Source organism: Acanthopagrus latus, chromosome 3, assembly GCF_904848185.1.
Source record: "Acanthopagrus latus isolate v.2019 chromosome 3, fAcaLat1.1, whole genome shotgun sequence".
Lineage (NCBI taxonomy): Eukaryota > Metazoa > Chordata > Actinopteri > Spariformes > Sparidae > Acanthopagrus > Acanthopagrus latus.
Genome location: NC_051041.1, coordinates 23,021,525 through 23,034,187, shown reverse-complemented (window position 1 = coordinate 23,034,187; position 12,663 = coordinate 23,021,525). Strand labels below are relative to the sequence as shown.

Sequence of the window (12,663 nt, the reverse complement as noted above, 5' to 3'; positions counted from 1 at the left end):
AGGGCCGGATGCTAATTAATTGCTATTGTCAACAATTCTTTTATTATTATGTTTTTTACCTCACAAGGTTCAGTTAATTGGATAAGAGCACAACTTAAAAAACGCATTGAGTCATATTTCAGAGCGATATAGATGTTCTACATCCTCCTCTTTGGTAATATTTGGAACATTTGGAGGTTTTATTTTCCGTTGACAAATAGTTTCTTAGATGGATGCTTTCCTCCTTAGATTTGACGTTTCATATGATCTTTCTCGCTTTTTCACCACAGGGTATTAAAGGTGATCGAGGACCTGCTGGAAGCCCTGGAGACAAAGGAGACAAGGTATATTTGTCGCTTATGACTCATGAGCCTCACGCTTATTTGTCGCTTCCCCTCCTTTCTTTCTTGTTTAAAAAACGTTTCATTGAAATATTTTTGACTGAGAAAATGACATTATTAGATTTTAATCACTTTCCTCCCTATAAACAGGGTCACCCTGGACCCCCTGGCCATCCAGGTACTCCTGGCTCGATGGGTGCACCTGTAAGTCACTATTGGGACTATTTGTTTATTTAATGAGCTCTAAATTCTCAATTTAAACTTTATGTAAACAGGTCTTGTTTGTCTAGATTTTTTTTTTATCTCACAGTCAGGCTTTCTATTTCTGTTGACCTCCACTGACACTGTCTCTTTTCTCCTCAGGGTAACGATGGGCAGCCTGGTTCCGTCGGCCCCCCAGGGCCCCCTGGAGAAAAGGTCAGACTGCACTCTACGTACTTTCCCCTCAGAAAACTTATTACCCATGTGTCATTATTGTACAAACCTCTTCCCTCTAGCATGTAGGTCAGCCAGCCTGTGCAGTAATAGTGGCCATTAATCATTTCTTTTCCATTGGTGACGCTGACCTGTTTGTGTTTGTTTGTTTTTGGTTCACCAGGGCAAAGAGGGTCTCAAAGGAATCCAGGGACCACCAGGTCTTCCTGGCATGATCGTAAGAAAAGCATTTTGATGCTCAACTTCATGAATATACATACAGCCACGGCAGGGTGGTGTTAACAGTCTTTAGAGAAGCAGACACTAAATTATCACTTTCATTGATCTGCAGGGTCAGCCTGGAAAAATGGGAAAAGATGGCAGACCAGGGGAAACAGGAGAACCTGTAAGTAGATGGAGATGTTTACCTTGCCATTGATCCAAAGAGATTAAAAGTCTCAAACAGCAACAATAAGGCATTGTCTGCTTTTAGAAAAAAATGATGAAATAATGTGACCTGACAATGATGATATAACTGTGTCGGATTTTATTTCAGGGCAAGCAAGGTGAACCTGGACAGCCAGGAAATCCCGGGCTTAGGGGACTCCCAGTAAGTGAGCACCAGTAAACAGATCTGATGACGGAAACCGGTGTTGCAAACTTCTGTTACTTACTTGCTTTTGTTTCCCTACCTGTACAGGGCTTTAAGGGCCACAGAGGAGAACCTGGACCGCCAGGACCTAAGGTCAGTGTGTTACTTTTGTTTTTCATTTATATTAACGGGTCAGTTTTTACAATATTTGTTCATATCCAACTAACTGAGTTTTGTCAGAAGCAGATCTAACACGCTGCTCTTGCTTACCATCACCAGATGTATTACTAATTTGTTGTGTAAATACATTTGGTAATCCCCAGCAAGACCAGTGTGCGTGATGAAACACAAACCATGCCCTGTTTGTACTTTAGCACCATTTTCCTGCCTAATGAGCTTCAGCATCTGTAGGGATTCGCAATTACTTCCTGTCTGGTAGATTGCTCACCTATTACTGTGATGAAATGTGGAGAACAGAGGGACATGTCACTGGTTGCCTAATGATGTTGAACTGTACAAGTGGATGCCTGTGCTACTTTTTCTTGTTTTCCATGAGTTGTTGGACTCCCAAAGGAAACTTCTTACCTTCTTATTTTGGTCAACTATTATTACATTACAATACATTTTTGCTATTCACCCGTACCTGCAGTGCTATGATTAAAAAAAGAGCACTTGACTTTGGGTTTCGGACGATAAGAAGATTTTTTTTTTTCTAGCTTTTACTTGACAAGGCCATGTGTCACATAAAGGCTTTCGCATTTCATGCCAGCAGTGTTCAGTTGAAATTCAGTCCTTTATGTATGTTAGGTGAGAGTGTTTTTACTCTATTTTGAATATGAGCATAATGGCACTGCGTGCTGGAACAGGCACCAAGGTAGCACCAATTTCAAATCATCAAATAATTTATCACTCAGTTGACCTCATCCCGATTGTCTCAATCAACTAATGACCTTAAAACTGGACACATGAAAGGTAAAATGATGCTGTACTAACTGACAACATGTTCATGCCATAGAAGTTTATAGAGACAGCATTTCGATGGAGTGTTCGGTGTCCAGGCGTTACGTTCTTTTTTAATCACGCAATTTCACTACAGCCTTGCACTAAGATGATAAAGATGCAGGCCATCAGACAAATACGGAAGAACATTGTCTTAAAGCATTTGGATTTGTTAACACTTAACTGCAGCAAAATAATATAAAATAAAAATATGCATGTTTAAAGATAAACTCCTCGGTTCCACGGTCATACACACCGCAGGAGTTCAGGGAATGGTGCAAAGCCACACTGAGTTTTCGTCCCGCTGTGCTGCGATGTTAATATGCGTCTTGCACTTTCTTCAGACACCTTTCTCCGGGAGAGTCACCGCACCTGCCGCTGTGTCTCTCGCACAGCACACACCCGCAGGAAAGGTTTCTGCCACAGTGCCACGACCAATAGCGTGGCTCATTACAGACGACTCTGACTGAGCCCCAGTGAGGCGCTGGCTGCACTGCCTCACCGACAGTAGACAACTTATTAGAGGAACTGTGGAGTGTTTCCATAGACACACCGAGTATTACCCTGCACTGCCTGTGATTTACTGTCACTAAATGTCAGTCATACGGAAATTATATTCACTATTATTCAGGAAATTGAAAGTTGATGCCTACAATGAGAAGTGCAGATTGCGCACAGAACCTCAGTACAATGTAGAAGTGTCGTATCAATCCTTATAATTAACTCTGTGGATCTCAAGTCTGGTCTTTATTATGGAGCACCAGAACTGACAGAAAGCAGTGAAAGACTATCAGATGAGGCAAAAATATAACTAAATGAATTGTAATTAACAAAACAAATAAAGTATAGTGTACACAGAAATGGTGCAGACTAAAGACAATGAGCACCTTGTCAGGAGGCTAACTAGCTACAGCTAATATTGATAAAACTACACCTGTGAAGGTAAGGATACTCATCCATATACTGTGGAGTGACTCTGTGCAAACTCGTCTTACAGCAGCAAAAACATTTTTCGCTAGCAAGCTAATGCCAAAGAAGCTAACTCGCTAGCGCTAGCCTGTCATAAACACCTCTGTCTCTATAACACTGGCCTCCATTAGCCTTGAAAGTTGCTACTAGCTGCTATTAGTTAACACTAAATATTTTTTTGCCCTATGCTGTGGTGTAAACCTGATTTCTTAATTTATCCTAAGAACTTCCACTAATAAAAACTGTATATATGATATTTTACAGCTTTCTAATCATACTAATACAATATAATACAGCTAATAAGATATTAAGTGGAGTAGGAATTAAGCTTTTATGGAAATTAACATAACTTTAAAGCTGCAGTGTGTCATTTTTTAATATTTTGTATTGCACTGTACCCCAAAGTATTATCATATTGGTAACATCAAAAATGCATGGTCCATGTATGTTCAGACCCCCCCTTCCTGGGAATAAAGAGAGTTGTCGAGATCGATGACCTACAGCATATTATTATAAACATATAATTTTAGATAATACGGGGCGCCGCATAGCTCAGTCGGTAGCGCGCGCGACCCATGAGCCGAGGCTCTGCAGCGGACCCGGGCTCGACTCCCGGCCGGGGTCCCTTTGCTGCGTGTCACTCCCCGTCTCTTTCCCTGTTTCCTGTCCAACTCTTCAAGCTATACTATCAAATAAAGCCAGAAAAAAGGCCAAAAAAATAATTTTAAATAATACAATAATATATAATATTTACAGACACAAAACTATGGGTTTTTAAAGCTTTGGTTCTCCCCTTTTTAATGCTTCACAGTGGTTTGGTCCACTATACCAATCCCCCACACATAAGCTTGATACAATTTGCCTTGAAGCAGTCTCAGTGGGTGTAAGAATAGTGTCTGACCTCCAGTAACTAGATACTTTGCAAAAGTTACCTTGAAACAAAAGAGGTGTCTGACATTTTAATTTAATCCTACCAGCCAACAGAATAAAACACATTTGCACCTTTGGTGTCCCCTTTAGGAATCACTCTTGAGAAAAAAAATGTATGTAGTTCCCCCCCAACAGCGAAATGAAATACATCACAGAATGATTAAATGTCAAAAGCAATAAAGTAGATGTCAACGTAGCAATAAAGTAGAATGGCCACCCTGGATCGAAACATTTTGGTATGATTATGAAACACTGTCACTTCGAGCTGAGACAATTTTCTCCTGGGCGATCAAGCGAACCTTACCTTAAATTAATCCTTGAAGTTTCTCTCATTTGATATTTTTCATGGTTTAAACAGGGAGAGGATGGAAAGTCTGGATCACCTGGGCGTGATGGCAAACCTGGGAAGGAGGTATGTTATGTGATATTTTTGCACAATGACTTCCAATTTCTATTCTACACATACACACTGAAATTATAACAACCAGGAGGGGAAATGTTCTTCCTCAGTCCCCTCATCTGAGACAAAGAAATAAAGTCATACGAGAATACAAAAGAGAGCAATAATTCTAAGATTGTGAAATATCAGTACAGAACAGCATCTTTTTATGCATCTTTATAAGCAGTATACATGCCACCCACAGCAAATATCTAGCTTTCGTTTTATTCCCTACAATGCAATCTTGGCTCAGTCTCCCAGTTCTGTAAAGGAGCCAATCCTGAGAATAATCATTATTACTGTCTGGAAGCAGCCACGAAGATCAATTGAATGCAGATAATACTTCTAAGTTTAAAAAAGTTTTTGACAGAATACAACATTTTCCAGCAGACAACAGAATCTTTAATCAAGTCTCTGTCACACAAGAGGCCCGGTACCGGCAGTGTAAAATTTTAAACTCCACGACCTTCAGATCTTTTGACATTGCACAAGTTTCATCCCATTTATCAAATGACAAACCTAAATCCCTCTCACATACACATTTAAAGGCTGCAGCACTTTTATCCCCCCACTTGTCTCGTTGCAGGATGTAACACTTCACCCAAAACCCTTTTAGGTAACTCATCCTCCGGATGTGGGGCTTAGAGACAGAATGCTCTCCTGAAGTAAAAATATTTTTCCCACCTACTCCTTCCTCAAAAACTAGTCAGTGCTCCAGTCGAGGCTGAAGTGCAACAAAGATTAAAACGATCAAGCCTGCAGTATTCCCAGCATGCCCTGAAGGGAGAGATATGATTAAGATATTTTGTTTTCAGCGTGTGTGAGACATAAAAAAAAAAATACAAAAAAATGGCTGTTTATTGTTTTCGCAGGGCTCCTTGGGACCTCCAGGCCGAGAAGGGCTTAGCGGACCAAGAGGAGAGCCGGTGAGTCATTTTCAATCACTCGCCAGGCTGCCTGACGCAAACAGAAGACAGGCGCAGCACAGTGTCAAGCAGACTAATAGATATGGACAGCAAGTGGCACTCAAGTCGTTTCTCTTCCAGCCTTCGCCCATATATTTTCTCACTTTTTTTTTCCTTTTCCTTTTGCATACCAGGGCAAGCAAGGTGAACCGGGGCCATCAGGAAAAGCAGGTGTCCCCGGAAGTCCGGTGAGTCGTCTAGTCCTACCGGCATCACCTTAAAACTGGATTTGCAATTGGCGCTTGGATGACTAACAGCGCCAAAGAAACACAGAAACACTTTACCACAACACATCAGTGAACACATTTAATAGAGAAGTGCTAACAGAATGAATAAAAAGGCAGGATGGAAAATTAGGGAAAAGTAGCATATTCAGGGCTAATCGAGCAAGCGGTCACTGTATGTGGGATCTGAAGGCGAGAGGAGGAGGCAAAGGATTTCTAGCAGAGATGAGCTGTCAGATTATGATGGAAGATCGGAGTAAATGTTGTCCTGACCGCGGTGGAAACATTGCTCTCCCCTGGGTGAGCCAGGATTGAAAGGAGTTGACCAGGCTGCTGCCAGTAGGAGGAAAGTGATTGCCGAGTAATATCAGAGCACGGGGAACAGGCTGGAGCGGACCCTCTCCTGGAGGCACGGGGCCCGTAATTCCCTTAGCAGGCTGGCGTGCCATCCAAGGTTTTGGATTTCACAAGTGCATCCATAGACAAATACCCATGCAGAGTCCCCGGTGACAAAGGGCCTGAATCATCTGATGATGCAGAATGCAAATAAGGTCAGGTGGGGATACAGGCTCGTCAAGGTTGTCCTCGAGTTAAAGATGTGAATATCAAGCCGAGTGTGTAAGGATTGGTCGAGAAGATGAGGACGCATTTAAGAGGCCGCTTTACAACTGGCATTAGCATTACTGCAATTTTAATTGAATAGATGGAAAACCACATCAAATCCAAGGGTGATAATCACAGAATAACAATGAAGATCTTATGAACGCCTCTTAACTGAAACAACAAAAAGTGGCGTGACAATGGAACAATGTTCCCTTTGTCTTCTGCGTGGTGCTGTACAAACTCAAGCCCACCCTGAAATAATATGAGGTGTTGTTTGAAATTCAAATCACATTCATATTTATCGAAAAACAGATTGGTCGAGGTTTAATTGCATGTAAGACAGTTAATTAAATCACACACAAAAAGGCTGAGTGTGGTTTCGGGCCTGTCCTTGCATGTAGCGCAGGAAATACATATAGACTAGTGGTTTAAGATTCATGAAAAGTAAATACTGCCTCTTCAGTTCAATTCCAGTCAGGTAACTTAGCATGTCTAGCCACCCAAAAAATGGCTTGAAAAACAAGATTTGGTCTCAGAAAATTGCTGTGGTTATTTTAAACTACAGTATAAGAACATTCTGTAATTTTGCTGGAGAAAAGATATGTCTGATTTCGGTATGCCATAAATCCATACGATAATGTTACAAGCTACCTTTACCTGTCCAATACCTGGGGAGTACCACTGTGGGTGTTAAAAAAGGAGTTGTCAGAAGTCTAAGAAATCTCCTCAACCGATGTCACAGTGCTGGTTGAGGCTGAATACTATCAAAAATCATGTGGAGTTGGAAAGAGGTTAGTTTACCAGGTCTCTGTAGCCGCTCCTCATCTCGAGTCCACACTAGCTGCTGCTAGCATAACACAGATGTGCCTATGACCAAACTGTCTATAGGAGAGTTGAACTGTGGGTAATGTGGGCGCTAAGTTTTGACAAAGAAGAATTCAGGGAGTATCAACATATAAAATGAAATGCAATAATGACATTTTGAAGCAAAGGAGTGGTGAGGCCCTGTCTGTACGCAGGTGTTTTAACATGTGCTTCAGGCAAAAACAAACTGTGATACCGAACAAGTTAGGCCCATCAGCTGTAGCAGGTTCTGAGATGTCTCAGGTTTCTGATAAGAGAGGTGTCAACACAGAGGTAGACACAAAAGCTTGCCAGATAGAACTGGGAGACAACTGAGTTTTTTCAAGATGAAGCTTACAGTCAGTAAAAGGCAGATGTCTGGGACAAGGAGTCCAGGAGAAGGAAACTCCATGGAGATAGCTGGTGATAATGAGTGGAGGGAAAGAATCTGGAGAGATCCAGTCCAAATGATGACCCTCACAGATCCACAGTACTGTATTGTCGTATTGTAGTACTCCAACTTTGTCTTAATGATCTGTATTGTCTCGAAATTGACCACATTTTTACTCAGTCTCGGACAAAGAGGATTCGTGTCTCTAATGATGACCCAGAACTCCTGAAAAAGTCAAGTTCATTTGGTTTCTGTGGGTGACAGAGATGTGGACCTTTCATATCAGTTTAAGGACTGTCTATCATGTCCTTATTCCACATTTTAATGTAAATGCAGTGGTCCAGTCCTGGTCTGGACTCGGCATCACTGTGCCTTAGTCTTGGACTTGATTTGGTCCCTGTCGCAGTTGTGTTCTCAGTTTAGGACCTGATTAACCTGCGATGGTTCAGGTCTGCTCGACCTTAAAATCTACACCCCTTAGGGGTCCCCTGAGGATGTCCTGGGCCCTGATGCATACTTTATCTACTGTATGATGCTGATTCAGAAATGGAGAAATATGCAGAAAGTTTTACATTTACCATTTACTGTGCTCAATTCTACTTTTTTTTTTGTTTGTTTAAGTTACCTGTGATAAATGATCCGTACACTTTGCTGCCCAGGTAACAATGTCATTTCAAGGTGTTGTCCCGGTACTCATAAAGCTTTCAGAGCCCCTTGTACACTACGCAATCTCACAATATCGCTGAGTACACAGATGAGGTTAATTAAAGTCTGGGAGGGTTCAGTGATTACAGGGTTTATAGGCTGACACTGGCACTGGTGCCCAGGGGCAGACTCAGGCTTATTGAGGGCCAGGGGCTGAAAAAAATGAAACAGGGCACCAAAAAGTTGTGATGCACTTATGAAGAAACAGTTCAATTAAAATAGTTTTATTACCACCACCTCTCTAATAAAGGACACAGGCTACTCTTAGCTATTCAACCTTTTAAAGTACAGCTAAGTTTCTAGTATCTAAGGCAGCATTTCATGATGTTTTCCTGCATATCGGGCCACCATAGAGGGCACTGTGTCATGTGTTATCTGAGATAAGGTATCTGAACGGCCACTTTTTCAGTCTTTTTATGTTGGGGGCGCCAGGGGCCGGCCCGGAGATAAAGAGGAAGGGCAGGCAGAGGTCTTTGTGACAGATATCATATGTCTAATGTCGGAAATCAAATGTAGTTATATGTTGTTATGAGACCTGTGAGGGGGGGAGAGGCAGTATAATTTGCAACACATTTATTCGGAAACAAATAGATGGCGCTGCACACTGGTCTGTGGGCTGAGGAATGGTTCCTCGGGAGGAAGAGTAACTGCTGCTAACTGGAGGGCAGACGATACGCAGCTTTCGGAGAGGAGTTGATGATATCGGTCAGCAGAGGGAGCAGATCATCAGAAAGAGCCTGGAGGAGGGTGGAGGGCAGGAGCCAGATGCAGAGAGGTTGGCAGATGAGATAGAGAGTGATTTCAGTGGAGGGTGGAGGTATTTAGCGGGAGGAATGAGGTAATGCCAGAACTGTTATCAGATGCTCCAATTTAGCACACAGAGGAAGGAGGTTGCAGTGTATCCATTCAAGATTACAAAAATCGTTTTTTGAAAAAGAGTAGACGAAAAAGACAAAGAGGAATGTTCCTTACCTTCTGTTTGAATTAATGAATTTCCTCACTCTGTTTCTGCCACAACCGGCATGTCTTCAGGCCCACATGTCCTCTGTAAATATGAATTTTAATCTCTTCAAGCTGGCATGTCCTGCCGCAAGATTTGGTTTATGAGATTTTTATCCACAGCACTGCTGCATGTTGATAAGGGCTGCAGCGAGGAAGTTAATCTTTCAGTATCCTCAGTAATGAGTGAGGCTTTTAGAATACTGTAAGCCATGTGTGCTATGTGATGGACGGCCATGTCTCTGTTGTCACACAGGGTCTCAGGGGGGACAAGGGAGAGGCTGGCAACCCAGGATTACCAGGCTTTAGTGGGCCCAAAGGCCCCGCGGTGAGTGCTGGATTTGACATATTTTTGATTAAAAGATTACTTGCAGCCCATAAATATGACCAGCTGTGGATAATGTCAACTTTCATCGTGATTTCCAGGGTCCACCTGGTCCAGTCGGCCCAGAGGGGAAACAAGTAAGCACTTCACAAGACCACTGATGACTAGCGTGCTATAAAGTACACAGATTTCACGCTAACATCGAACATTTTTGGTGTTTTGTAGGGAATGTCTGGCAGAGCTGGTGATCGTGGCCTGAAAGGAGATAAGGTGGGTACTAGAGATGATGAAAAATACAATACATCACACAGATAATGATAATGATAATGTGTGATAATAGATGCAAACCTGTCACCTGATTGCCAATATGGAAAACATGAACCATACACTTCAAACACAAGGGTGTAGATTTTTACTTCAAAGTTTATTCATTCAACAAGGTCGAAATAATGTCCTTCTCTCAGTTTTCATTACCACGTTAAGCTTGACTGATGTGTTATTTTGACTTGTTGATCTGATATTGAGGCCTGGTAGCTTGTCGAAATGGCCCTACAGACAATTCAGCACAGAATATGAGGCAATCTAGACAATTTCTCTGAATTTACAAATGCAGTTGTGTGACATAAACAAATAAAGGGACATGTGTGAGTACATCGGGAATATCCTGTATGTCCATTAGGGCTTTCTTCACTATCCAGTAAGCTATCAGTCATGGGGCTTTGAGCCTGAAAATGTCTAATGTCTGCTCTCCTCTAATCCAGGGAGACCCAGGAATCAAGGGAGATAAAGGACATTCAGGAGATCCAGGTATGCCTGGAAACCCAGGACCCCCAGGAAGAAAGGGCCACACGGGGATGATGGGCATGTCAGGACCACCAGGAGAAATTGGAGCTCCTGGACCACAAGGACCTTCAGGAAACCCCGGTGTCCCCGGCCAAAGGGTGATTAATTAGATTTTGAAACAAAGATGATACTCCAGTGATATGCACCACAGACGGTTCAGATCTCAGTTTTAATAATTGAGTAAACCATTAACATCTTTGTTGTCTCAGGGAGAGTCAGTATCACTGGAGCAGATGCGACGGCTCATCCAGGAGGAGCTGGCAAAACAATTAGATGGTGAGGAGACAATTTCTTTTCGGGTCTCGTCCTGCCTGCAGATCTCACCGGGATGTTTGATTCATCTGGGCTCGTTTAGGATAACGATGATAGAGTTGTACCAGATCTAAGCCGCTGTTCTTTTTCTGTCCAGCCAAAATGGCTTACCTCATGGCTCAGTTGCAGCCAGCCCACGTGAAGAGTACAGCGGGCCGCCCAGGACCACCAGGCCCTCCGGGTAAGGACGGCAGTTCCGGACGACCTGGACCCCCTGGAGAGCCTGGTATGCCTGGGCAGAATGGAGGAGAAGGACCCAGGGGACCCATGGGCCCTAAAGGTAGGACCGATACCAGTGTTATTAGTTTTGTGTGTATCCTAAGTTTTTGTTCCTTCACTTTTACCACAGTGCTACTTCCTGCTTCTCCAATTGGAAACTGGTACATGGCACATTACTGATTTCTCAACTCCTATTAAGTCCAGGCCATTTCAGACTTCAATTTAAATGTTAATTTGTCCAACTTCATGTCTTCAATAAAATAGTTTCACCATTTCAATTATAAATCAGAAAGTAATCTCATGTGACTTTAAGACAATATCTGAGGGATGTTGTATTGTTTGAATACATTTAAGAAATTTGCTTCTGTACAAAAATACAGATGAGAAGATTGATACCATATATATTATGTTTCCAAAAACCAAAAAGGGCTTTACTAACAGAGCTGATTCCAAAAAAAAAAGAGAGAGAAAGCAGACAATGGAAACACAGGCACCTAAAAGCAACAATCCCAGAGCACAAAAAACACTAAACCAAAGTTTTTGCAAAGAACACAAATCCAGAAGAAAACAAAGGAAGAGAGGCAGCAAATGCAGGTAAGACACACGATGGGAACCAGGACTGAAAACACGAACACAAACTGACAAATATCAAGATGAAGAGACGAGTTATGAGAGGCGGGTCGTAAGGGCATTTAAAATAGGCAGAAAAAAACCACAACGATATGACGCGCAAAACAGAACATGACACATTAGGACAAAACCTACAAAATAAATCAGGAAACACCTGATTTAACTAAAATTCAAAAGCCATGACATGAGGTTGACAGGTATCCAGTGGAGTCTCTAGGAAGTGACTGTACTTGGGACATTACCCCTACATGACACCACTACATGTTGTTTTTACACTGACAATTTTATACAGATTGAACACACAAAACCCTCTTTAAACTTCATTCCATTAAAATGTATGAACGTCTGAGCCTGAGCTGATCGAACTCAGTTGATATAATTTGAGTCATTTTCACAGACTTCACTGCACTATGACAGAGCTACAGGAGATGTTATACAAGAAGCTGAGCAGACAAATGGCCATGCTCTGTCGGTTTGGTACTGTAGACAGACTCCATCGATTCATCAGCAAATCAAAAAGGCTTTCAGCGGTTCAGACAGCCTCGCTACAGTATACTCGCTCATGAAATGTCCAATAGTTACCCATTCACACTTTCTCTCCATTCGACTCATCATCCCCACACAATGAACATTATTCCTTAAAAGACTACTATAAATGTCATGAACCACTTTCAGTTCACAGCAGTGTTAATGGTTGAAACTGTTGATGGATAAATAAAAAGACTGATAATGTGCACAAATCATAGTGACTGTTTTTTTTTCCTATTCTTCCCAGGTGAGAAAGGAGCCAGGGGAGAGAAGGGAGAAACTGGTGTTGGTGATAGAGGAGAGCCTGGACCTGTTGGCCCAATAGGTAAAAAACAGTCGCCTACTTACTGTATTTATTTCCATAAGCTTCGTTTCAACCAATTTTGTGCCCTAAACTGTTCCTCTTTCCACAA

At 42.1% G+C, this 12,663-nt stretch overlaps 1 protein-coding gene across 1 annotated transcript in view; it reads left to right on the top strand.

The window, feature by feature from the left end:
- Positions 1-12,663, top strand: part of col22a1 (collagen, type XXII, alpha 1) — a 56,362-nt gene that overhangs the window by 40,209 nt on the left and 3,490 nt on the right. Inside the window, exons 47-63 of the mRNA XM_037093691.1 lie at positions 270-323; positions 471-524; positions 684-737; positions 919-972; positions 1,087-1,140; positions 1,291-1,344; positions 1,435-1,479; positions 4,583-4,636; positions 5,536-5,589; positions 5,763-5,816; positions 9,650-9,721; positions 9,820-9,855; positions 9,944-9,988; positions 10,480-10,659; positions 10,771-10,837; positions 10,971-11,153; positions 12,498-12,575. Coding sequence (XP_036949586.1) covers positions 270-323; positions 471-524; positions 684-737; positions 919-972; positions 1,087-1,140; positions 1,291-1,344; positions 1,435-1,479; positions 4,583-4,636; positions 5,536-5,589; positions 5,763-5,816; positions 9,650-9,721; positions 9,820-9,855; positions 9,944-9,988; positions 10,480-10,659; positions 10,771-10,837; positions 10,971-11,153; positions 12,498-12,575 — 1,192 coding nt within the window. The remainder of the gene's footprint in view (positions 1-269; positions 324-470; positions 525-683; positions 738-918; positions 973-1,086; positions 1,141-1,290; positions 1,345-1,434; positions 1,480-4,582; positions 4,637-5,535; positions 5,590-5,762; positions 5,817-9,649; positions 9,722-9,819; positions 9,856-9,943; positions 9,989-10,479; positions 10,660-10,770; positions 10,838-10,970; positions 11,154-12,497; positions 12,576-12,663) is intronic.